Source organism: Styela clava, chromosome 15, assembly GCF_964204865.1.
Source record: "Styela clava chromosome 15, kaStyClav1.hap1.2, whole genome shotgun sequence".
Classification (NCBI taxonomy): domain Eukaryota; kingdom Metazoa; phylum Chordata; class Ascidiacea; order Stolidobranchia; family Styelidae; genus Styela; species Styela clava.
In genome coordinates this window covers 17,271,575-17,298,986 of record NC_135264.1, presented here as the reverse complement: position 1 = coordinate 17,298,986, position 27,412 = coordinate 17,271,575, and the positions used below count along the sequence as shown (strand labels likewise).

At 37.6% G+C, this 27,412-nt stretch overlaps 1 protein-coding gene and 1 long non-coding RNA gene across 6 annotated transcripts in view; one reads left to right on the top strand and one right to left on the bottom strand.

The window, feature by feature from the left end:
• LOC120334456 (uncharacterized) overlaps window positions 1–24,974 on the top strand; it is a 26,055-nt gene extending 1,081 nt beyond the window's left edge. For 3 of the 5 annotated variants that reach the window (XR_013468917.1, XR_013468921.1, XR_013468922.1), the window contains exons 2-4: window positions 6,045–6,247; window positions 22,855–22,989; window positions 24,249–24,974. This is a non-coding gene — a long non-coding RNA (uncharacterized LOC120334456). Of the gene's footprint in view, window positions 1–6,044; window positions 6,248–21,331; window positions 21,410–22,821; window positions 22,990–24,248 lie in introns of all 5 variants that reach the window. The other 2 variants (XR_013468920.1, XR_013468918.1) reach the window with 2 other exon arrangements.
• LOC120334475 (kinesin-like protein KIF12) lies at window positions 746–27,412 on the bottom strand. Its single transcript, XM_039401985.2, has 16 exons — window positions 27,191–27,412; window positions 24,230–24,289; window positions 22,802–22,880; window positions 22,262–22,352; window positions 21,633–21,742; window positions 20,861–21,016; window positions 19,288–19,515; window positions 18,901–19,042; window positions 15,287–15,405; window positions 9,902–9,990; window positions 8,107–8,267; window positions 6,739–6,845; window positions 5,489–5,625; window positions 4,499–4,879; window positions 3,818–4,203; window positions 746–2,474 (listed from the first exon to the last, which is right to left on the bottom strand). The coding sequence occupies exons 1-16, from the start codon at window positions 27,322–27,324 to the stop codon at window positions 2,371–2,373; spliced, it is 2,484 nt and encodes an 827-aa protein (XP_039257919.2). The 5' UTR covers window positions 27,325–27,412; the 3' UTR covers window positions 746–2,370.

Here is a 27,412-nt window from a genome sequence, read left to right as displayed (position 1 = left end):
AATTTAGGTCTAGTTAAGTTTAGTACGGTTAAGTATTTCTAGTGGCAGACTGGTAGTGGGAGCAGCATAGCGATTTTTGAGTATGTTATTTCTAACTCGTGGTGGGATTCAGCCGGTTAGCACCGGTTCTATAGAACCGTCTCACGAAATTTTATGAGATCAGCAAACCGGTTAGCATTACTGGTTACTGTCAATGGATTTTTGCATCTTATCTGACACACCAATTTTTGAGATCAAGTAGCTCACGTATTTGTATGTGAAATGATCAATTTCGCACGTAACAGTTACACATTGTGTTAATTTTTATAATTGTAGTGTTTTCAGTAGATCATACACCTTTGGGTTCATTATCAACGAGTATATAATATATACAGCAATATAGACAATCCTCAACATCATCGAAAATTTCTAAGCTAATTTTGACATAATGGTGCTTACTTAACCATTATTTTGAAAAGTTAATTAGGAAGTAATTAAAAATAACCGTTTATTTGCTCAGAAATATGATTTTTTGTAACAGAACCGGCTGAAAAATATGACTTTTGTGATGGAACCGGCTGTCAAAAAATTTGAATCCCACCACTGTTTCTAACCCCCACCTTGCTATCAAAACTGTGCTATCAAAAAATTATGTCACTACGACATCACAATCACATATCATAGCTTGGCAAAGTACTGAAGTATAGCTATGATTGCCCAAAATGGCATCTTTGCCAAGATAAAAAAAAGCATTAGAAACAAGATTGCAAGACTCTTTGCTTTTGTAGAGTGATTCAGTCGGGCATGACTTCCACCACCATATCACTCGCATACCTAATATGGTAACTGGTAAGAAACCATCTGATTAACTTTCCTCTCTCCTGGAAATAAATATAAGAATCCTATATATTTAACTGAACACAAATTTTCTAATTCCAAATTCTTTCTTGCATCTCGTATGTTGTCTCTCTATAAACGCCAGCCTGAATTCTACTGAAAATTCCATTTTCAAAATTTTACATGACAACAAAACATTTTAGAAAAATTTATAAAAGAAAATTCAAACTTATACAGTGATAAATTATACAATTCATATAAAAATATATAAAAAAGATCAGTGAAGCGTTACTGGTCGGAAATCCTGTCATGTAATTTGGGTACTGCTAATGCTGCTATTTTATGGGGATCTAAAGGTTTCAAAATAGATTGAGGCAGCATGGATAAAAAAGGCTGGGATTGACTAATCTAGTATCACATCAAGCAACATGCTTTAATTAATATAAAAGTAACAGGTGTATGCTATTACTGTGTATTGAATGTTTTAGTCCTCATATTATTACTTATCGATTTTAATCGGTAAGTATGTTGATAGGTATTTGTCTGTATGTTTGTCTGTTAGATGCACGCGATATCTCATGAAAGCGAGATTGAATCTGCTCCAGATTTTGCATGTGCATTCATCTTATCTCAGACCAGAAGCCTATTGATTTTGGGTGAATTATGTCGTATAATTAGCGAGTTATCAATCAATTATTGATATAGGGATCTAGATTTTTGTAAAGCGAGAGAATTTTGAGACCCGCCGAGTGTGTGTGTGCGATGCACAGTGCGCAAGTTACAAGAGCGGATGAATCGAAACTGCAGTTTCAGTTTTGGGGGATCCCCTAACTATCGATCGATAAGTCTTTGGTTTCCAACCGATATTCTCAATGCTGTATTGTGATTATCAGTTCCATAAAGGGTAGGGTGGCTTACATTCATTTAATTCTGGTTGCACCAAATGGTAAAATGTTCTCGAAATGAAGTCATGAGCTATCACTTATTGAGAAAATAGTGTTTTGAAATGAGGAATTCTAAGTAACATTTTACGAACAGATTTAATCGCACTTTAAATCTTTTTCTCTCAAAAAATGATCGTACCTTATAAGCAGGTGCGCCCAATGGTAGTGATTTATGCTTTATTGCCTACACATAATACCAATACCGGTTGCATCTTTTTGCTCGATGAGCCTCATGGTCCGTATAATACGGTAACCAGCTATGAGGGATTGGACATTGTTGTTAGCGCTAAATACTGGGACATAGGACTTGAAATCAAGACTGTGAGGAAAATAGATTGGAGAATTCCAAAAAAATGGAAGTTTTTAGAAAAAAATTTATGACATGGAAATTTTGTTAAAAAGCAAATTGCGGAATCAACTCAAGGCTGTTATGCTTTGCTATACTTGGTAGCAATCAGTTTCATAGTTGGTGTCTAATGGCGCTCTAAGCGGCCACATTTGTTTTCTGTTATTGAGGCAAATGTGTGTCTTTAAAACGAGCACGTTTGATATTATGAAGTCACAGTGAATTGTAGATTAGTTTATGACATCACAGTGCATCATAATTATGTCATGATGATGGTATTGTTTTGTGTATTCTTCTCTCATAATGGATCTGGTCATCCAATGCTCTCATCTCCTGTCGCATTTTGTTGTTCATTCTTCTGAGCGAGGCTGTGAAATTAAAAATATTGTTTCTATTGAAAATACTGCTATTTAGTATTCTTTGAGGAGTTTTGCATGTTTAATCTGAACAAGGCTCTACCAGGGTTGGGCAAGTTCTTGGCACCGGGGGCCAAAAGTTTTGCCCATTTAGACTGGCGGGCCATGTAGGTATGAAGAAAAAGTTGGATTTTATGGACAATATTTACAGTTTTACAAAAGCAAAATTGGAAAACTATAAGCCTCATGCTAAAACTCAATTTGATCGCAATCCCAACAAATTCCTTGAGCTATTTTTTGCTAAATCAGCAAAATTTGGCTTTAGTTTGGTTGTGACAGCATCAGGCGAGCCAGATTGAATTACCCAACGGGCCGGAATTGGCCCGCGGGCCGTGGTTTGCCCCTGTGTGCTCTATATAACATTCACTGATATAGAAATGGTCAAATATGTTTTGAGAGGCTTCCGAGTAACGGAAATGTGGTTTATATTTATCTATTCAATTATAAAATCTACTAAATCTGTGACTCAAAATTGGCCCTCGAGTTTGACACAACTCTGGACTTGAACTGTACCAGAGGTGTGTAACATGGGGGCCCACGGGCCATGGCCCACCAAGCCTTTTAGTGTGGCCCTTTTCAACGCTCAGATTTTTTCTGTCAGGCATAAAATCCTACCTTCTTCCAAAGCTGATGTTAACAAACTATGCAAGAACTTTAAATTTCAATTGCCCAGCAAAATGTCAATTAAATAAAATAAAATTTTGCAGTGTGAGAATTCAAGTTTTTATATGGCCCAGCTAGATGTTTGAAGTTATGTTATGGCCCACCGACAAAAATTGTTACACACCCCTGATGTTTAGCCTCAGAAATACTTAATTGGTAGTCGCCCGCAATTTCACTCAGAGATCAATCTCATATAATTCTGAGTGCATACATGTGATCTTTGCTTCGAGCAAATTCGATTAAAAAATATCGAATTAGTCCCCATGCTATTTGATTTCATTTGGACATAGCTGTTCACAGTGGCGTAGCCAGGGGGGTGGTTTTGCGGGTCGAAACCCCCCCTTTTGAAATGTAAAAAAAATAAAATCAGTTTTCTGGGTCATAGATAGCAATTTTTCGTAGCTTGAAATGCTTTTTAGACCCCAAGACTAATAAAACACACGTATTCCAGCGCTCGATCGGAGCCCTAAGCTGTTTCAATCTAACTTAGCAAAAAAAAATTCAGAACCATTCCCCCCCCCCCCCTTGAAAATTTCTGGCTACGCCCCTAGCTGTTCATAATGATTATGCAATCATTTCAGCTTTCCTCTCCCATGAGATAAATATGCAAATTTTCTTTTTTATGTTCTTACTTGCACTGAGTTCTTTCGTACTTGATCTAGGACTGAGGTCTCTTGTTCTGTAGGCATCTTGAGGAAGTGCCCCGCCTGTCCCCTGTGGGTGACTCGCTCTTAGTGGTTCACGTCTTGGGTGAATGTCATGTCGGTGTAAGGGGTGTTGCCCCACTGGGGAGATGTTTTTGGGGAATTCCCTCCCTGGTGGGGATTCCCTAACTTGTCCATGTAATGCGTCTTGTTGCTGTCGGGGCTGGGTTAGGTCTCGGAGGGGGAAGTCACTCATGACATCATTACGTTGCTTAGATACTTTCTTTGTGACATCATTGTTTCCATGGAGATTATTAATCCGATACCAAGCCTTTTTATCCTGCATCTGTCTTGCATAAGAACGACCTTTTTCCCTAGATTGCAGAAAATTAAAGAGTAAAATCATGAGTGAGTGACCATATTTTTGCTCAAGAGATTAGTCTACTTTTGAGTGAGTGATTCTACTCAGTTTCTAAGTTTTCAGGGGTTGACCATAACTTATTCCTTTATCTCAGCGTGAGTGCGCTTGGTCTTCATTCTAGCAGATTTTTCGAATGACAAAAATCGTAGGTTATCAAAACCATGGTTGTTTTCAGAAATTAGAAAATAGTTTGTCATTTTCCGTTTGAAGAAAGATATAAAGTTTAAAGAAAGATTACTGGTACTTACCATTTAGATTGGTTGGTTTCTTGTGCTTGTATTCCAGGGTGTCTCCCATAACCGTTGGGTTGTCTTCTAGGCTGGGGAGGGGATCTTTTTAGTGGGGGTAACTCTTTTTCTCGCTCCTCCCACCCAGGTGCTGCCTGAAAGGGGTGTTGGGACACTTGAGGGCCATAATTGGGGGGATTCTTTGGGTTTCCATGGTGACGAGGATTGTTTATAGCATAATTGGGGTAATTTGTTCCACTGGGCCCAAAAACTGGGTGACTGTGCCCCAAGGTTTGGGAGATAGGGGTCAGTGAAGAGTCAAATGAATGGAGGGATAGGTGGGAGTATCCTGAGTTGGTACGACTGTGTCCGTTTGTGACCATCGGACTAGATAGGAAGAGCCTGTGATAATAAGTGAAATTAATGTTGAACCAAAAACAAGCTTTATTCTGAACAAATCTTTGTCAGGGAAGGCAGCCATTGGCATTGAAACATAAATTGCTAGTATTTTTTGAAAGACCAAAATTTTCCAGTTAGCATTGCCTTCTTAAGTTATTCCAAACTTGGTGAAAGTGAAAGAAATGAATACATACAGTCAAAGAATTACACAAATCATTGTTAATTTGTTACTCTCGTAGTGAGTACCAATGTAGTATGTGTACCAGGTGAGGGTAAGGCCATAATTTTATTCCAATTTTCCTTATTTTAGTTCTATTACGAATTCGGGGACTGTCTTTGTTAGCCAAGTGTGTACCCCCTGCCCAAAGGTTTCAATCCCTTAACACTACTTGACCTCCATATTGGTACACACACTTCTGAAGCGCCGTTAATTTACCGAAATTAATGTAGTCTTCACGAATGGTACAGAGTGAAGGCATCTTCATGTAATCTAGGAGAACCACTCCATCGCCCACTAGAAGGGCCAAGGGCCCAGATTGAAAAGCCCTGCATTAGTCAATCACACCCACAGTGATTTAAAGGGAAAATATCAAGAGAAATTATCGAACTCACCTCTGCAAATGCTCGAACTTCTCACTCAATCTGTCATTTTCTCTCGACAGAATCCGGAAATCTTTTTCATCGTTAGAATGTTGGGTCATTAAACTTTGATTTTCGTTCCGTAATGCTTCATTTTCTACCATGTATTCCTGTGTTGAAAGGAAAGAAGATTTGTATTTTTTGGTGAACAGGGGCGCAGCCAGGGTTTTCAAAATCGAAAATACCCATGCAATCGCCCCGATTACACCACTCGTTAAACGAAACTTGTATGTACTCCTGTTTTGAAGTAACGGGTGGTGCTCCCGTGGTATTCGTACCAAGCTGGCGCACAACCTGAACATAGTATGTGTACCAAGTTGGTTGTGTGCCATCTTGGTACGATGAATACTACGAGAGCGTCGAGGAGTTCACGTACCAGCTGGTTGGTTACGACCATGGTTCGCGTCTTATCAGCTTTGCTCTACCCAGAGATAAAAATTAAATTCCTATCTTATCCTAGAAAGTTATCTTATTGAAACACAAACTATAACTATAACGTTAAACTAACAAACTATAATCTTTTTCACAGGCCTTCTTTCTAATAATGGGAAATCAAGCCGAAACCTGAATATGCAATTAAAGAGTCCTGCTGCGAAAATAAGACAAACATATTTCTGTAACGTTTCGTCTGACCAAAATCAAGACTTCAGACAAGCAGTTTACAACAATGACAAGAAAAGAACCTGAATATAAGGAGGGTTCTGAATTTAACTGACTGTAAAGTATTTAAAGGTATGGGTAAATCTTTGATTTTTGAGCTAATTTATTTCAAAAAATTTAAATCTTTCGTTGGCATGTATATTATAAAGTTCTATGAAAAATATATATATTGGCCTGTGGTCGCACTGGACACTTGAAAGTTGTCTTTGGGGTTCTCCTGAAAAAAGCTTGGGAACCCCTGCTCTAAATGCTACTTATCTAACTCGGGTGTGGCGCACCTCCTTTTACTGCGTCGGTTTGCAGGTTCAACTCCCATGCGGGGTTAATTATGTGCGAGAGGATTGCTGAACCTCTCGTCTGTGTAGGGTGGTTCACGTAACCGCTGACCGGTTATAGCTTCCTCCACCATCAAGTTCATGCATCTGAATACGAATAACTAGCTCACTAATCCCATACCCGACATGGACTGGTGACCAGACGAGAGGCCAAGGTTTGCCATAGGATTGAGCTGCCTCATCGTCTTTCCTCTTCGTTAAGAGAAACATGTAAAATTCTATCCTAACCTGTAACATTCCATATAAACTGTTTTCTGTTGTTGGACGATCCATTGGTTTTTCGTTCATTCTTTGTTGCTGTTGTATTTGGGGCAGAAATTGTTGGAGTTGTTGGCCTGTTTAGATGAAAAAATTAGTTATTTGAAGCTGTTGACATGCTGCTTTTAGACAAAATTTGTCTTCATTTATTTCAGTAATTTCCAATTATTATGTTGATAGGTATTTATCTGTTTGTTTGTCTGCCTGTTAGACACTTTCGCATGTTACGCGATATCTCACGAAAGCGAGGTTGAATCTGCTCCAAATTTTGCATCTGCATTCATCATATCTCAGACCAGGAGCCTATTGATTTTGGATGATTTATGTCGTATAATTAGCGAGGTATTAATTAATTAATCAATGGAATTTTTTCTTTTTTCCTAATTTTTTTTTTCTTTATTTTTTTTTTATAATTAGCGAGTTAATATTTAATTAATTAATTTTTTTTTGCGAAAGGTCGATAAGTCAGCGGCCTCCAATCGCTATCTCGGTTATTCTTCTGCCGGGGCTCCCGAAGTATGCGGACCAAGATGGCGGACATCGGAACGTAACATGGGTAACAGGTTAGGGTTAGGCGATAATTTTTTACCAATTTTCCTTATTTTAGTCCTATAATCAGTTCGAAGACTAGCCAAGAGCTTCCCGTAGTATTTATACCTAAAATTATGGCCTAACCCTAACCTGGTACACATGTTACATTCCGATGTCCGCCATCTTGGTTCGCATACTTCGGGAGCCCCCTTCTGCCTATTTAGGAACTCTTTATCCCTCCCTCATTATGGCTAAAAACAACTTTATTTATTCTTTCTTTGATGATTCTTCTCTAGTGTTATTCACAAATTGCTCCCCTCTTTTGTGATTGGTATAGTTTATATTATATATAAAGTATTATAGCAATAATAAAGAACTAAAGAATATTGGTGATACTACAGCAAAGACAAAGCAAAATTCCACCCTGACATGGGGTATTCCCGTAGTATGTGAACCAAGACGACAGACACCGGAACGTAGTATGTGTACCAGGTTAGGGTTAGGCCATACTTGGCACTTGTAATAGAACTAAAATAAGGAAAATCGGAATAAAATTATGGTCTAACTCTAACACATACTACGTACCGGCTTTCGCCATTTTGGTTCATATACTACGGGAGCACCGGCGAGGGTGCTCTAAACTTCTAACTTCTGATAAGAATTGCAACTTCTCATCTGTTATACCTTTCTCTACCATCTAACATGGACTGGTAACCGGACGAGAGGCTGTGGTTTGCCATATGATTAGGCCGTCTTATTGACTTTCATCTCCCTCAAGATAAATATGAAAATTCCAATCCTACATACCCTCTGCTTGTTCCATTGTTCCAGGTCTCGGGTATTTTGGTTTATCTCTGTGTGGGAATTGTAGTTGACGCCTCAGAAACACGTTTTCTTCTTTGATCAAGTTCATGTCACGTTGAAGTTTGAGAATTAAGGCTTCTCTTGGGTCCATGCGTACCACCGGTCTGTTTGAAAGAAGTTAAGTTTGATTGCTTAAAGAAGCTTTGGTTGTAAAGCAGCGGTCGGCAACCTTTTGTCGCTCGCGGGCCAAAATTAAGGTTGCAAGTCATTGGCGGGCCGCACATATTTTTACAAAGTTGGAAAAACCGAACGGATGGTACTTTTTATAATAAAAATCAAGCAGTGATACATCTCTCGAATAGAATATATATTTATTTCCTCATTGCATCTCAAAAAATTCCATTTGAATATTTTCAGCGCCATTGAACCCTTTGCACTTAGCATCAACTTTTCTGCGTTTTGTTGCCATTTGCTTAATTATAATTAAATTATATGCTCATTAAACGAGTAATTGTGAATTATATAATTGTCAGGTTATAATATAATTTAGTCTAAAGAATATATTCGTCAAAGCGGATGTTTTGTTACTATAATTTAGTGGAGCGTCGCAGGCCGGATTATAGTGCTCTGTAGGTTGGGCCGTAGGTTGCCGGCCTCTGTTGTAAAGCATTGCGGGGGGTATAGCTAGGACTTTCAGGACATCGGAACGTAGTATGTGTACCAGGTTAGGGTTAGGCTATACTTTCAGGTACAAATACTACGGGAGTCACTTGGTTAGTCCCCAATCTTGTAATAGAAGTAAAATAACGAAAATTGGAATAAAGTTATGGCCTAACCCTGATCTGGTACACATACTACGTACAGGTGGTCGCCATTTTGGTTCACATACTACGGGAGCGTCGGCTAGGGATTATAACCGCGGGCCGTAGGTTGCCGACGACTTTTCGATGGGGGAGAGGGGTTCTCAATAGTCTTGAGGGTCCAAAAAGCATTACCCATACTTTACATTTCCAGGGGGGGGGGGTACGACCCGCAAAATCCCTACCTGGGTACGCCCCTGATTTGAGACCTCCGATTGAAATCCTATGCTCCACATATCACCCATGGTGTAATAAAGTGGGTCGGAAATTCCTGGGCAAATGCTTATCGCTTATAGCAGCCCCCACTTTCTACATATAAGTGGCTGCATATGGACACTCAGTCATGTCAGTAAATACTGTATTTGCTCGTTTTGTAGCCCGGGCCCATATTTTTTAACCAAACTCACCAATTGGGCCCTTATTCAAACCGGGCCCTTATTCAAGCACGGGTGCTTGTTATTTTTAAAGTAAAATTATGCACAAAAATTACGGTATCTTTGAAGACAAATATTCGACAGCGTTGTGACAAAAACGCATCCTATTTCCTATTGTTCTCTACCACTGAAAAATCAGCTTTTACATCGGGCGGGTATTCAAGCACCGGCCCTTATTTATTTTTATGTTCTGTTCACACGGGCGGCTATTCAAACGGGCCTTTAATCAAGATTGTGTGGTAAAACGAGCATATACGGTATTCGTGGTTCTATCGGTTTCAGCGCTATGGAGGACATTACCTATTACCATATCATTTTGATTACAATAGATCTATTGTTCAGTAATAACTCATGACTATGGAGTCAAAGCTAAATAAGGAAGTCCATCATAATTGTCATACTCTTGGTAGTTCTCTTGCTTATCCCTTGCAATTTATTCTGCACGAATTGCGGTATTTGTATATTAATTTTCTATATACGTCACATTTGTACTTTGATTCTTACTTGTTTTTGATCTTCTTTGCTCGTTTTGCATATCGAAGTGTGTTCAGAGTTTCACTGACGTTTTGTGAAGAAGGCGACACACAGGCGATCTGTAAATGAAATATATAAACTAGTTTAAATTAATATTAGATGAGATCCATAGTTATTCCAGGTGGTAGAGAAAAAGATATGATGGCGTTATTATCATATGACGAATCAAGATCTTGGTTACCAGTCTATGTCGGATAAGGGATTAGTTAGCCAGTTAAATATTTTCGGATACATGGATTTCATGGTTGCTCTTTAAATACCCCCATACCTAACTTGGTCTGGTAGCCAAACAAGAGGCCATGGTTCCTCATAAGATTAAGCCAGCTTCCACAGCCACTTTGTATTCAGAAATGAAGCAGTGACTCACTGAATACCTAAGCTTTTCAATCAGCGTTCATTCCCCCCAAAAGAAAATTTAGAATTTTTTTTTTGCTAATATAGACACAGCGTGCACACTTCCCAACCTCCTCACTTTCCGAATCGCTAGACTCTTCTATGACATCATAATCAATTATTCCTAGCTCTCTTTCGTCTTCTTCCATTTTAATTATTTTCATTTTTATAATCAACTAAAGCTGTAAACATTGAATGATTCGTATTTACTCGAACGAAGTCTTTCGATAATTGACAGTGAGTGGACGCGTATGTACCACTTGTTCTTGTTATATTCTGTTCGTTTTAAGGCTTATCTAAGGTTTTGTTTGCTCTCCTGATTGCATAATCAATTTTTATCAATTATTTTATTGTCTGTTATGCTGATTATGGGTCGAAATAAACTTATTTATCGATGCATCTGCAGTGCCTTGTTCTGAGCAAAACCAGCATAAATCCTTGTAAAAATAACTCCCTCAAAGAACATTTAATTTTGCGACATAAGTTTGCGACACCACTTGAAAAACTTTTTGTAGGAAATGTTTTCTTTTATCTATGGCACCTCAAGTAGTTTTGGATAAGATCTACTCGAACAGATTTTGATTTAGTTGCTCTTTTATACATGGGTATAAAATATTGCCGATTGGGTGCATGACATTTTTTTGTTTATATTAGAAAAAATTCAGACCGGAGATATATTTATTTAAAAATTTAATATTTTAGTATTTCACATTTTTTATTATTTAATTCAATTCCTATGAATTCACCTCTGTTTGCCTGAATGGCCCAATAAAGAATGTATTTCATATTCAAAGTATCATTTCAGAATTTCACCATCGCCGACCACTGACATATTGTTATCCATCTGTTGTACAGGATGTCCAAAAAATTTGCCAGATTCTACAGTCATAGCAATTTTTAGTTTAAATAAATTTCATTGTAGGATAAATGAGAACTAGGCGCGCAACAGAGACTAATAATAAACAAGACAAATGAGTTTCAATTGTTGTTACTATAAAAACGGGCGAAATTTTTTGGATACCCTGTATATAACTGGTAAAACTAAATCATTTCTGTAACGCTAAAATCACAAATCTATCGAGTCCCTGCTCATCCCCTCTACAAATTGTAACTGTGTCCTTGTATAAAGCTAAATCTACTTGAGAGAATCTTAAGTACTTGTCACGCTTTTTGATCCATTATGACTTAAAAATACCGCAACAAAGGGTGTAGTTACTCTTCGATTGTTTTGTCACGATTTGTCTTTGTGATTTCATAAAAGATAACATGTGAATATTGTTACATCACAAAGTAAGTAAATATTCACAGATGACAACTTGGCACGACTCATTTAACACTGCATTGTGTTTCATGTTTTTACATATTTATTTTGGGCCGGTTGTTTGAAGAAGTTTGAGACTTTTGAGGAAAGATTTGCCATTAGGGAGGATGTTTATTTTTATTTGACCTCGATAACCTTGTCGAATATTCTTTGATGCTGAAATGGAATTGAATAATTTTTTTTTTCAATTATTCGAGGAATTATAAATCTTCCTACTTTTAGTTATCAAAGGCTTTGTTTTGGGTACTCCTGTAGTATGTGTACCAGGTTGGGGTTAGACCATAATTTTATTCCGATTTTTCCTATTTTAGGTATATTACGAGTTCAGGGAGTGTTTTAGCCAAGTCAATATACCCTCTGTCCATAGGTTTCAGTCCCTTTACACAACTTGATGTAAAGTAGACAAACCAAATTAGTTACCTCCATGTTGGTACACACACTTCTGAAGCGCCTTTCAAACTAACTAATTTGTTTTGACAGCTAGCAATAAACCTAAACATAGCTCGTTTTTCATTAATGGTTACTTACAAATCTTCTACCAGTACTCTTCCTACTTTTAGTTAACGCTTAGTTTTGAGCTAAATTTTATAAAAATAAATAAAACATGGATTTGGCTTCTCATATTCTAACCAAACCTAAATTCCTATTAACTCAGATACAATGTGATCCATGAATGCCTGTAAATTTATTAATTTCTCTTGCAAAAGGAAAAAAATTTATTTAACACTTGAACTTCTGTTTGTGATTGATTGTACTCGAACGTTTCAGTAATCAGGGACGCTTTTGCACAAAAGTTTTGTTGTCTCTAGAACAGGGGGTGTGCAAACTGCGGCCCGAAAAAATTGTGCGGCCCACGAAGAATTAACGATTTTAATGGTGTGCAGCGAAACGAGTGTTCATTTTCCTGCGTCGCAAAGCCTATACCAGTCATATTAGCAAAACAAACTAACAAAATTCTGTTGCAAAATATACAATATAGGCTATATTGCAAAAACGTGTTTCTCACTGAATTGGTTTAAAGTCGGTGTGCCGATAAATTTAAATAGTTTTTTCAAGAGTTTATGGGTTTTAACTCACTATTTCTGCAAGAATTCCTAGTAATGCCGTTAGATTACTAGCAAATATAAACAATTTTGGTGCTTACCACTACTGGAAAGTCCAAACTAAATAAAGTTGCGGCCCGCGGCTTCACCCAGTTACTTGTATTTGGCCCACCAATGAAAAAGGTTGCACACCCCTGCTCTAGAACAATGGTGGTCAAACAGTTGGGTGCGCCCAGTGATGAGCTGTAGCCGGAACGCACCGGAACGGCGTTCCGGTTGTTGGATATTTTATTGCATTTGCGTTCCTGTTGTTGAAATAAATTTAAGTCATGGAAAGTTTAGTTTCTCCGGTAAACTCAGTTATTTACTTACGTTTTGTTACGTAATAATTCTTTTTACATTGCGGCAAACAATTAGTTAGTACAGCAGTAACATGTAGTGGATTTTTGCCGACCTTTGACCCCGTGAAAATTTGTCCTGTTACATTCTCATAATAACATTTGTATTGAATTGGTATAAATATTCTTGTAATTATAAACAGACATATTTCAGGTAATGAATTCATATTTCATTGTAGTTCTTCGGCTCTATCTTGGGACAGACAAAAATTTCTGGCAGCGTCCGCGTCATGTTGTAAATATATATTGCATACACGAATTAGGTGCGTTCCGGTTGTTACGAAATTTCCAGTTCATCACTGGGTGCGCCCCACAACAGTGGCGTGAAGCTAATGGAAAATGAAAATATTTGTCAGATTTGATCTTGCCTGCCTTATTTTAGATATCTTTCTTTATTGTTTAGAGTTTGCAGAGAGCTGTTGTGACAAAATATTGCGACTTGAAAACTGAAAAGTCATGGTAACGACTCCCGATCGCTAGTTGGCATCGTTTATAGTCAGACCTAGAATGGTATCTGATCGTCTTCGAACCTCTGACTTTCGCTCTTGATTAAAGAGAACATTCTTGACGAATGCTTTCGCAGTAATTCGTCTTCCGCCGATCCAAGAATTTCACCTCTAACGGCAGAGTACGGACGCCCCCGTCTGTCCCTCTTAATCATTACCTCGAGCCCCGAAAACCAACAAAATACTGCTCTAAAATATGTTCTACATCACTGGGGTTTTATTTACTGTCCTAAATTATTAAAATCAATGATCTGGGTTCTTTATTTTGGATCACCCCTGAACAGTTTTTAAAAAGTTATTCATAATCATGATTTCGCCAATATAGCTGTTTTTTACTACGATATCTGACTATCTTTAATCCCTCCCTCGACTAGCTATTGAAAGTGAAAGCATCTGGATTTATGTGGGATAATGTTAGGTATTTTTAGGCACAAGTAACCGGTTATTACTGGTATTAACTGGTTTTGAAATTCTTTGCCAAGCTTAGAATTAACACTCTATGGAAGGCAGAGAAATTTGACACAAAAGAAAAACCTTAGTAACTTATATTTACTGTGTGTTGGTTGTCAAGCAAATAAATAAAAATAGAGCATAATTTTTTACAAAACAGTTTTCTTGTTTTCACGGTAGCTGACTCTGACAATCGCTCCCCCCAGTTTATACCGAATAACTATGTGTACTTTGTAAATTGTTACTCGATCTTGATCGATGAGTATGTTGATATGTATTTGTATGTTTGTTTGTTTGTCTGTTAGATACACGTGATACACGTGATATCTCGCGAAAGCGAGATTGAATCTGCTCCAAATTTTGCATGTGCATTCATCATATCTCGGACCAGAAGCCTATGGATTTTGGATGAATTATGTCGTATAATTAGCAAGTTGTTAATTAATTAGTGACGGGAAACATAGTCTCACTATGGAGTAAGAGTGCATGAATTGGTCGATAAGTCTTCGGTCTCCGACCGATATTCTCGTTTTATTTTCGCAATGTTTTATGGTTGACGAAACAACAAATTTCTCTCTTTTTCTTTCTATTATTCCTCCATCTTGACCCGCTTTTCTAAGCTAGTCTCTCCGTTCCTTGACTTTTCTGGATTTATGCCAGCCATATGTGGCATAAATAACCAGTTATAACCGGTAATAACTGGTTCTGGAGGGAAAAGTGAGAGGGACACACCATTAATAAGTTTACCAGATTAAAGGATTTCAACTAATTTAGCACGGGCCTCACCAGTAGAATTTTTCCACTCCTCCCATTGTAAGGATAGGATTGGATTTACTTATTTATCCTGGGGGAGAGGAAAACCGATAAGTCGGCTTAATCATATGTTGAACCACGGCCTCTCGTCTGGTTACCAGTCCAGGTCGAGTATGGGATTAGCCAGTTATTTGTTTTCCGAAGCATGGACTTGATGGTGGAGGAAGACGTAACCGACCAGCAGTTACGTGAACCACCCTACGGCGACGAGGAGTCCAGCAATCCTCTCTCATATGATCAACCCCGCATGGGATTCGAACCTGCGGACCCACGAAGGGTAATAAGATAATCAGCTTTCCTCTCCCCCTTAATAAATATAAAAATCCTGGGCTAGTAACCAGATGAAGGGCGTTCTTTGCCTTATGATAAATTCTATCAACTTTCCTCTCTCCCCAGTATGGATTCAAAAACAATAATATACAGTTACTCACCATCAACGTAGCCCCGCTTCCTCCGAGACTGTCTGCGAGTAGTTTGGTCAGCTTGCTATCTCTGAATGGAATATGTCCAGTACGTTTCTTACTGTCACTTAATGCAGAGATACAATTGCCTGGAATTTATAAATAGGATTATTGACAGCTTTTAATGAGAGTTGCACGAGGCTCGACGTTTCAATGGTTGGTTGGGACATTGGTTTCAACCCTTTTTCGAACGATTCAAATTTTAAAAATAAATTGTGTATAATCATGGTATGTAGCAAACTTCATGACAAATATAAAACGATCATTTTTACTTAATATTTATTTTCCCAGAAATTACCCCAAAGTGAGAAGGCATCGATTCTTTGCCGTCAGTGAGTTATTGAAATCATTGCCAGGCTCCACTTAGCAAAAGGATTGCTGCAAAGTCTTTACGCTGTGATGCTTCCCATTATACAATTACTATTGAGCAACACTTCAATACAAAATATAAAACAAACAATAAAATTTACTAGAAAATAAAATTATTAACTTTCAACCTGATTATGTTGGCGTCAGAGACTTATAATTATATGTAAAGATCTAGATTTAAAAATTTAAAATTTAAATTCTACTTTATCATAATTCTTAGACCGTTCTAAAAACTTTCTTAAATAAATACTCTTCCTCAAAAAGACTATCCAATAATTTCGTTTCATAAACTCTTCTTAACTAACAATGCAACTCACAATGTCTGTGTTGTGTCAAAACAAGACATTGTAATTTTTAGCGTGTCTGAATATTTGACAAAGGTGGGTCAGACCTTGAGTATTTGCTGTTAAACAACATGTTTTACAAGCTATTCCTGGGATTAAGTGTTTGCCTCGGTAAATAGAGAGATTAAACAAATAAAAACAATCTTTTGTAATAGGAAGCAATTAAACTGTAATTTCTATATGATGCTAAATTAATACATGATTTAAGGGTGTGATGACCTAGACCAGGGTGGTCCATACCGAGGCCCGTGGGCCACATGTGGCCCGCCGCTCCATTATCTGTGGCCCGCGCCGCATTCGAAGAGTAATCAAAATACTGTATTTCAAATTGCTTCTCATAAAATAAATCAGAAAAATCGTTTGACATATTGTTGTTATATCACCACTGTGACTGAATTGACTAGTATGATGGCTAGCTGGAGCAACTAGCGAAGTTGAATTATGTGATGGGCAATGAGCAGTCTAAATTGTTATCTGGATTTCTATCGTTTTGGTTGGGGATATTTGCTAACAATATAGGCATGATAGAAAACTAAAAATCGAATGCGGATTCCATTAGCCTAGGTCGGAAATGCTTGATATGAAATGTTTACACAATAGAAGTGCTTGTTTTGTATTGCACTGTTTACCTATTCTTGATACTATTGTGGCCCGCGACGAATGCCAAAATAATTATGGGCCCCAGAGCCCACAACCCTGGACCAGCCTGACCTAGACCAGTGGCGTTTCCCCCCAGAGAGAAATTTTTCTTTGAATTCACTGCAGTTTTACTAATATTTTTTAGTTCTTTAACATTACTTCAATACTTATTTATGCATATATTAATTAAATATAAACTACTCGTACTGTACCAGGGAGTGACTTTGTCATAACATGAACCAAGGATTCATTAAAGATTGAATAAATAAAGTAGGATAGGATAGGATTTACATATTTATCCTGGAGGAGAGGAAAGCCGATAAGGCTTAATCATATGGTGAACCACGGCCTCTCGTCCGGTTACCATTCCAAGTCGGGTATGGGATTAGTTCTAATGTATTGTTTGTTTTCGGAAGCATGGACTTGGTGGTGGAGGAAGCCGTAACCGACCAGCGGTTACATGAACCACCCTACGACGGCAAGGAGTCCAGCAATCCTCTCGCACATGATCATTCCCGCATGGGATTCGAACCTGCGAACACACGAAGGGTAATCAGAGATGCGGTGGCGAGCGTATTCCTAACGCTTAGCACGATGCGCCACACGCCGAGCCAAAGTAGTTTTCACTGAAAGTGAGGAAGGAAAAAGGAGTTGTAAAATAAACAAAGGGAGGAATTTAACGACAAAGAAATGCCTCATAAAAATATAAGTTTTGTTACATTTAAGCTCTGTATAATTTAAACAAATATTCTCTGTTGCATATTTATTTTTATACTTACAGCAATACCTACCCAGGGTATTTAATGTCAAACGACCTGAATTACGAGCTATTCTTGGGAATAGGTACCAGTATATATATGGCTTTGTAAATAAGCAAATAAAAACAGTCTCTAGTCATGAGAAGCCATTAAACTATGCAATTTTATAGGAAACCAGGTGTGTTTATTGTGTGATGCTAAAAATGATTTAATTGAGCAATATAGTTTTATCGTAGTGTTAACCAAGTTTATTTTTTTCAACCAATTAACCAATTTTCGTTATTCTCGTTTAAATCATACTTGAGAACTGGAAATAACAATATATTAATTATCGTAACGATCGGAAATAACAAGCGCCCGTGCTTGAATAAGGGCCGGTTTTAATAAGGGCCCGGTTATTGAGTTGGCTGAAAAAAATATGGGCCCCCGGGTAGATCTTTTATCATGAGAAGCCATAAAACTATAAATGTTTATGGGAAACCAAGTGTGTTTATTGTGTGAGTGTGATGCTATAACTAATAAATGACTTACGGTAATAATGTAGATTCAGCATGTTATTAGTATAGTTCCTTATTCCAAGCCAATTAACCAATGCAGGGGGTACAAGGGTATTGTTTACTGAACTGCAAGTTCTTTTTTTCTGTTTACTTAACCTGTTTCGAATAACCAATGATCCAGTAATTCTCAAAAGTGGGTAATATCACTCCTTAGGGGACGAAAGATATACAATGTGGAGCAAAAAGCATTGGGTCGATAGTACATTATTCGAAAAGTTGGAATAATTGCAAAACTCGTTTTGCTCATGAATTACCAAAATGTCTCCAAATATCACAATAGCTGAGTGGTTAGATCAGGATATTCATTCTCTCATTTATCCTTTACAAATTTCAAAACTAAAATTTATCCCCTCATGCCAAATATTCCAATGTTTTCACTTTTACAAATACCTGCATGACTCGTGAGAGGACTAAGGCTTAGGACATAGGAATTTCAGCATTGTATTGGGGATAAACGTGTCAGCCCAGTACTGATGCTAACTTAGATTATTGTGCGCTTCAGAAGTGTGTGTACCAATATGGAGGTAACTAATTTTGTTCGGCTACTTTACATCAGGTTGTGTAAAAGGACTGAAACCCATGGACAGGGGGTATATTCACTTGGCTAACACAGACAGTCCCCGAACTCGTAATAGAACTAAAATAAAGAAAATCAGAATAAAATTACCGCCCAACCCTAACCTGGTACACATACTACGGAAATACCCATTATTGGACACACAGTGGAACCATAAATTGTTATGTTGTTGTTATTGGTATTTTTCCCCTTTGTTGTTATGAATCGCTTTTCTCATTCACTACTGAACCAATTGCTTTAAAATTTGCAGTGGTTACGACTGTATTTTTCGTTAGAGAGCTCTTACTTTTTTCTGTCCATATATTAGAGCATAGCTTTCTTGTTCTGTAAGTAAACTTACCCAAAGTCAGTAAACTTCTGTTTATGTTCGTAGCCTCAGTCAATGTGTCCCCTGTTGACCCTGTCTCCTTCACTTTTTCACTCCCCGCAAGATCCACGAACGATATTTTGCCTCGTTTAGTCACTGAGATGCCTTCTTCAATCTGAACAACAAGAAATGTGAATTTCACGATTTCAAAAACTTGGCTAACAAGCGCAAGCTCCTTCACCAGTTTGAATTAATTTCTATTGAAATAAATATTATGTAAAAATGTTTTATGTTAGCCATTTAATTTTGCGCCCATAAAAACACTACATTAGTATGTGAGTAAATCCTTATAAATCGCTGGGTACTTGTCGTGGCCTTGTTCAGAGTGATCGTTTAAAAACAAGCGTAAAAAAGACATACCACTTCACTGTCAATATGTACAGTCAGTATACTGTGACTCCTGCTTGAATGTTCGTTCATATTGTGAGCAGCCACTGATCGATTCTTCATCCCGTCTTCTAGAACAGTCATAAGTTCGTCCAACGTCTCGATCTCTCGAACAACAAGATTCTCGACATAAAATCCCGAGCTTTTTGACCAGCGCATTTGTACAATGTCATATCCGTATGGATTCAGTAAATCTTGCACCTAAAATATTTAAAGTAGTCATTTCTTGTACTTAAGAATTCAGCTTCAGTGTGATTCCTTAACATTGCATCTGTTGGGCTTGTGCTAACTAATGTACTTCTCATTTAATTTTTGTATGAGATTAGTAGATCTCGTGGTGAGAGAAAGAACATAGTGTTTTGGGGCACGAGTCGAGGCACAAGAAAACTATATTCTTTCTCTTATATTCAAGAAAATTTATATTGTTTTTGTTTTGACAATTTTGTTAGACAATCTTCCCCTCCCCCCAGTTCTTATCAGTGGGGTGGTTAGAGTCATTGACGTACTCCAGTTCAGTGGTTGTCAAACTTTTTGAGACGCGACCCCATTTCAAAAATTATGAGGTATGATAAGCTTGTGACGCCTAGGTATGGCAAAAAATATTTCAAACCACTAAAAACTAATCACAGTAAAATCTCATTCCCACAAACTCTATCACACGCTTTAGATTTCGTGTTACAATTTAATTATTGCCGTCACACAATACCCCTATTATAAAAGATATCACTGTAATTCAGTATACCCAAACTTGCTATGTAGTGCTAGTCAGCTCAGTGCGGAATGCACGCATAGAATATTAAAAAATATAACATAGATACAACGCCGGACACTCGGCGACCCCCGAAATATTCAAGGCGACCCACTTTTGTGATCACTGCTCTAGTTGGTCACCATCAGGCGGGGTTTGAAGGTCAGAATCCTCTTTTGAAATGTAAAAAAAAACGTTTTATTGTATCATAGACAGCAATTTTTGGTAGCTTGAAATGTTTTTTTAGAACCTCAAGATTCTTGAAAACCGCTACCTTTTACGGGAGGCTCCGGAAGTATGCGAACCAAGATGGCGGACATCGGAATGTAATATGTGTACTAGGCTAGGGTTAGGCCATAATTTTAGGTATAAATACTACGGGAGGCTCTTGGCTAGTCTTCGAACTGATAATAGGACTAAAATAAGGAAAATTGGAAAAAAATTATCGCCAAACCCTAACCTGTTACCCATGTTACGTTCTGATGTCCGCCATCTTGGTTCGCATACTTTGTTCACCTTTTACGGTCTAACTTGACAATTGGAAATTTCAGAAACCCCCCTTTGAAAATTCTAGACTACGCCCCTGATCTACATTTATCAAAGGCACAGGCATAAGCCTCGAGTCTTAACAGTATGGAATGCATTTTAAGCTACAAAAATGGCAATGTATGATACAAAAAAATGCTTTTTTTTACATTTCAAAAAGAGGGGGGGGGGGTTCCGACAAGAAAAACCACCCCTCCCCCCCTGGGTCCGTGACAAACTCAGGGTTTAGGGACTTCCCCCCATATCTCTTACTTGTTCATTATAAATTTCCATGTAAGAAGCTCTCATCGTAAAGGCATCATTCTTCTGAAATGCTTCTTGTATCAAGTAAGCAAAGCTGTATTGCATTAATCCATAGTTGTCTGGGTGTCTGAGTGAATCTGCGTCATGTTGTTTGCTTGTCTCCTCCTGTGACATAGTATAGTAAATGTTGAAATTTGTGATTTAAAGAGAATAAATGCTGAAATAAAGATGTTTACGACCTAAATAACACTTCACGCTGTGAAAACAATCAGCGATTATAAAAAAATGCAATCGCACGTGCTATTAGCGGTCTTTTTGTTTTTCTAACATTTCAAAGAGAGGGGGGGGGTTAAACCCTGAAGAATTAGATGGGTTTTCCATCTTATTTATTCCATAACTATTTATCCTAGTTATAAAATGTGAATGTAGCTTACGTAGCGACACACATACATTTTCTGAAATGAGTGAACCTGTTTTTAGAATTATGGATCTAATCACTGGTTCTGGACTTCCTAAGACAGGAGTGGGCCAGTTACAGATAATAGACTTTGTTACTGGGTTAGTTTATTTATAACAGCTAGGCTAACATTTATATGATAATAAGAAACACATAACAATCGAGGCCATTTTGACGTTATTTTCATCCATATTTTCAACGGAAATTTATATTCATGAAAACTATAGTCGTAATTTTAGCGGACACAAATCGGCCGGATGAAGCACTTTGCTGGGCCAGACCACTGGACTAAGATAAGATCTCTAACCAGAGTTGGCCACTTACTGGTGTAACAGGTCCTGTCATTGTGTAGGATTTCCCAGATCCCGTTTGTCCGAATGCGAAAGCAGTGCAAGCATATCCTCTTATTGCCATGTCTAGAAGTCTCTGAATATCTGGAAGCAAAATTGAACTTGTGTTTTGTTATTGGATATAAGAGCGTAAATTTGGATCGTTTCGCCAAATCCTTGTCGTTATTGGGAAAAATTGCTTTTTCTCGCAACTAATTGATCGATTGATTTTAATTTTTGGTGGTTGAAGATGAAGAAAACGCTAGAAGTCCATTACTTATTAAATTTCCTCTTGAATCTGATGGAAGCCAATGACCCAAAGTTTTATTTCAATTGAAAGGAAACACTTCTTGTACTTCATCAGGCTTGACTGCCTCTGCCCCACTTGTCCGTCAATTTCTTAAGCAAAGTCGGTGTTACTGGTACCATTACATGACTTTCATGGACAGATTTTCTAGCCGTGCTCTCATGTTTATGTAACTCCCATATTTTTGCACTAATTATTTAAATATACATGCAATTGCTTTTCTTGTTATAGTTGAACTATGTAGGTGTGAATGTTGGTGTAAAGCAAGAGTCTTAGGTCACTTAAGAATCTTATGTTTGGTAGTATTGCCTACTCACCACAATTTTCAAAAACTTCTTTCTGTGTGGAAAGTGTTTCAAACACTGCGTTGAATGCAAATGATTTTTTTTGTCCTGCTTGACTTGCAACCTGAATATATAAAAAAATACATTTGTGGTGGTTCCCAATCGTCATGAAATATCAATCTCTTTTTGTGAATTTACATTTAAATTCTAAAGTTAACATAAAGCAATGAAAGATATTAGAATAAACGTTGAGACAAAAGTACGGCTCTTTCCACCATCATGCCCATGCATACCGAACAATGCTATTCCCACACATGACGTTGATTGGTAATATGGTAAATTACCTGATTATGAAATTAATTTTTGATTCATGTTTTCGAATTAACAAAATAAATAGCATTTTTACGCTAAAATACCACGGCAATCTGCGAGCATAAAATATGTGATCAGCTGTACGATTATAAATTATTGATTCGTGTTTTTGCAACCTAGCGAAGTTGTTAAGCCACAGTTTGCCTAATGATTAAACCATTTTAGCCCTAGCCCCTTTGAAAAATGAAATTCTCTACTCACAAACATCCCTCCATTTCCAGGAAATTCAATCGATTCTTGATCTTTTCTTGCAGTTTCTTGTGGATTCAGAGGACGAACTCTGGAAACAAGGTAAAAGAATGATGAAAAGTAAAAAAAGTTAATTCGGATTTGGAAACTTAAGACAAAGAAGAAATGCATAAAGATGATCTGCTAGAAAAGAAATACAAGTTCGTATATTTAATTTTTTTTTTTCAATAAAATTTGCTTAAATCAAAAGTTATGGACTCCTATCAGAAGTAAGTTATGGACGATCGATCATTGAAATTCGAGTGCAACTACTGGGTTGTCTCTGAAAAGTCGAAAATGTGAAGGTCAAATGAAATCGTGAATAAAATGCGCGCTTACGGTACTTTTTAGGAACAGCTTTCAGACTTCGAATGGAAAATGGTGATACTTTTCAAAAGTGAAAATTCGACTTGGGGACTGACAAAATAAAAATCTCACATAAAAACTCGATGTGTGTTACAGAGGCACGATTCTGAAATCCTGAAAAGGGGGCCCCCTCCCTCCATCCCGCCCCCCATCCATGGGGCCACAGAGCAGTTGGAGGAGGTCCACAATGCTAGACATAACTGATTTCACTTTACAATAAAATTCCCCGTTCTTCCTAATTTCATTGCTTGATAAGATCATTTCACGGTATGTTTTCACTTTATTGAGCATGAATTGTTTGAACATAATGGGATTTGGAATCGACCAATTAAAATAACACTATAAATTCCATTGGAATGGTAAACAGGGGGCCATGAGGGCTGAAAGCCTCCAGAAGGGAGCCACAAGCCATAAAGGGTTGGTAACTACTGTCATAGACAATCTGACACTGAGTCAGGTATTGCCATAATGGTGCTCCTGAAGTATGCGAACCAAGATGGCGGACATCGAAACGTAGCATGGGTAACAGGTTAGGGTTAGGCCATAATTTTATTCCAATTTCCCTTATTTTAGTCCTACTATGAGTTTGAAGACTAGCCAAGTGCCTCTCGTAGTATTTGTACCTAAAATTATGGCCTTACCCTAACCTAGTACACATATTACATTCCGATGTCCGCCATCTTGGTTCGCATACTTCAGGAGCCTCGCCGTAATTCACTATTCCAAATATATTGTGAAATAGGTCTTCCAGTAGTATGAGTACCAGGCTAAGGTTAGGGCATAATTTTATTCCGATTTTCCCAATTTTAGTCCTATTATGAGTGTGGGGACTGCCTGTGTTAGCCAAGTGAATATACCCCCTGCCCAAAGGGTTTAGTCCCTTTACACAACTTGATGTAAAATATGCGAACAAAATTAGTTTCCTCCATATTGGTACACATACTTCTGGAGGGCCGTGAAATATTAAGTTTGGCCCTCCCTTATACGGGATTTATCTCCAGATATGTAAATAAATGCAAAACAAAATATTCATACCTTGCTACAACATGTACAGGGCTTCCATCTGTTTCCGATGAATCAGCTGAAGATTGTTTCCTGAAAAAGAAAAGAAGAATGGATTGAAGTATCGTTACCACTCTGGGCGCATTTCCTACTCGACTGATAATGAAGGTGTGTCGTGTGTTCACTTTTAACACACTGCACATCTTTTGTTAGATAGCGTGTTTCGCAAACAAAATTTTGAATTTTTCTCTTCAAAACGATTTGTGTATTGAATTGGTATTTTTCATCATTTATAGCTAAGTGAACACATACCCCTATTTTTGACAACATTTTTAGTTTAATTTTCATATTTTTAAACCGCACTTTTAATTGCTTTCATGATTCGGTAATCAGATTTTAGTAATTTGTTTTTATCAGTTATGTTATCACTCTTTATGCTGATTATGGAGAAATAGCTTATACCACCTGATTTGACAACATTTTTATTTCAATTTTGTGTGATTCAAATTACGCTTTGTTTTCTGTTATTTTTGCAATTCGGTATTATTAATCATTTTATGGCCTTCTTATGCTGATTATGAAGTCGAAAGAAAAGCATATTTAATTTTGCTAATATAAAAGTTATTTTTAAAGCATGTTGAAAATTAGTAATTGGTAGACGCAAAGGATACCATAAGTATAAGCTTATTAAATACGTCTTTTGGAACAAAAACAGTTGAAACTGTATTTCTTAAATTATTGTTTAATCGCAAATGATAAAAATATATTTGCCTACTTATTTATGTGTTGTGACTATAACAAACATTGGTTGGCGAGTTTGATGGTGATCTCGATATTTATTAAGGATGATAAGACATTCTTTTATGCCATCTTGGGTCCCATGCAGTGGCGTGCCTAGAGGGGGGCGAAGGGGGCAACCGCCCCGGGCAGCACATTGTAGGGGGGCAGCAGAACCAAGCTGTAGAGTTTGGGTTATAACACATGCTCTCCTGGATGTATTCTTATTTAATTAAAAGCTAACATTAAGTGTTCTGTGGTGATGGATATTCAACAAGGGTTGTTTCTCCGACCCTTGACCCCAGAAAAAATTTTCCTATGTTTTACAATCGCAACATTTTTGATGCTCATTTTAATAGAAAAAACGTTTCTTTCTTACTTGACCTTTACTTAATTTATTCTCGTGTATAACAACATCTATAATCTGTTTATCATCCAAATTATTTCAAAAGTTAGGTATAAGGCGCAGCATTATCAGAAACTCGCCCCGGGCAGCAGAGAAATCCTTCGAGAAATCTTGCCGTATATGTCAATTTTGCATGTTCCCAACACCCTTCCCTTGAATACTTGCACCAAATTATTCTCCTTATACTTGGACTCAGTTTGGGGCCATGTAACTTCTGGGTAAGCAAGTTACAACCTGAGTCCTTAGCATGGGATAAGATATATTTCTTCTCTGGCCAGTTACTTCTCAAGATTTTAGATACAGCTTTTATAGGAAATTTCCCAAAGCAAGGTCACGCGCCGTGATTTAGAAATAATGAGGACTCGATATATATACAAACCCGATTTGGTCCTTGTGGCACTTTGCAAGATAGTCAGGAAGTTTGACGTAACAATTACCGACCGACTCCTTAACATAGGATCGTGTATAATTCGCTCTGATCGTTTAATTTTGTAATTTCGGTGAAAATAGACCACGAAAACTAATTCAAAAGTAAAGGGGACTCGTCTGCTAGCAAAGTAATGGCCACTCACTACAAGGTAAGGGGAACTCATCTCGGGGCAAAGTCACGGCACGGGCGACACACATCCATAAGGTCCGCCGTGTATTCAGATACATAATTCGCGCGTTTTCGAACTCCCAGCAGCGCGGTAGAATTAGTGGACAATGCTTTCTATTGAGCAATTGTTATTGTTGGTATTCACAACCTAATCCACCTGTCTGTGACATCATATTTCAGTTTAGGTATTCAATTGTTGAATCATAACATACAAAACAAAATTCCTCCTAACGACAAACCATTGTTTGCGCATAATCGTGCAGAAAATAATTCTTGTTTGAAAATAATAGGAAGACGACAGGGCGGTCCTTGCTAATGGAATCTTTCCTGAATGACATCTGCTTTTGTTCACACAACCAAAAGGGATTAAATTTTATCGGCATTGTTAGTATTTCTAATCGAAATCAATCTAAGTGTCATAAATTTTATAATGTCACGTTAAATCAATAACTTGTCAATATTTTCGGCATTTCTGTCAGCGCCTCCTAATCGCAGACATTACCGGTGTCCGGTTGTTAAACGAGTAGGGTGGCTAAGATGTAGTTCCCATACTTATCGCTCCTCCCAGAGTGAGTGGTTTTAATTTAGATCTCCGTAAACATAGCTCCCTGCTTGATGCTGGCTTTCGCGTAGCGAATGTATTAGACGCCTAGTATCTATATTTGAAATAGGCCTACCATTAAACGCGGACATTGGCTTCTCAGTTATTAGATTGTCTTGCTTTTCTTATCAGGGATAAACGCAAAAAATCTCAACCTTCCCTACGCATGACGCTTACAAGGTGATCTGCATTCAAACGAGATAATATAAAAATAGTTTTTCTTGACTAACAAAATAAATGGTGGAAATGATAGGTCCAGTGATCAGAAATTTTGGATTTTTCGACTATGTTGGCACCGCAAGTTATAGATCTTGTGATAACCCCACGGTGTGATGAATGTGAAGCAAGTAGGCTGATCATCGCCACATGATTAGACTGTTTTAATCTCATCTCTCAACAGGGACAAACGCAAAAAAACTCGTTGATTTAATGTGGCAATTTCCAAAAAATAGAAGGTCTTTACATAATATATTACTGGCTAATTATATATACCTTGTCAATAATGGAGTTATATAGGAAATACCTCGTAAAAAATTTAAAAATCTTATGTACCAGCCTTGTCGTTAACGGAGTTATCAAAAACGCTTCGAAAAAAAATCAAAAATTTTTTACCTTTCTGTTAGAATGCTAAAATGCGGCTTTGAGGGTTTCGTCGTCACAAGCTGTACCGGACTCGCCTCCTCACCATGATCTTCGTGGTTTTCGGGAGGAGTTTCATCGGGACTTTGATTATTTTCGTCCTTCATTGTGTATTTCCAATAATATCAATGCTACGAGATTTTTTCGGCTTCGAAATTATCCAAATTGGTTGCTTTGAGTTAATATACCGTTAAA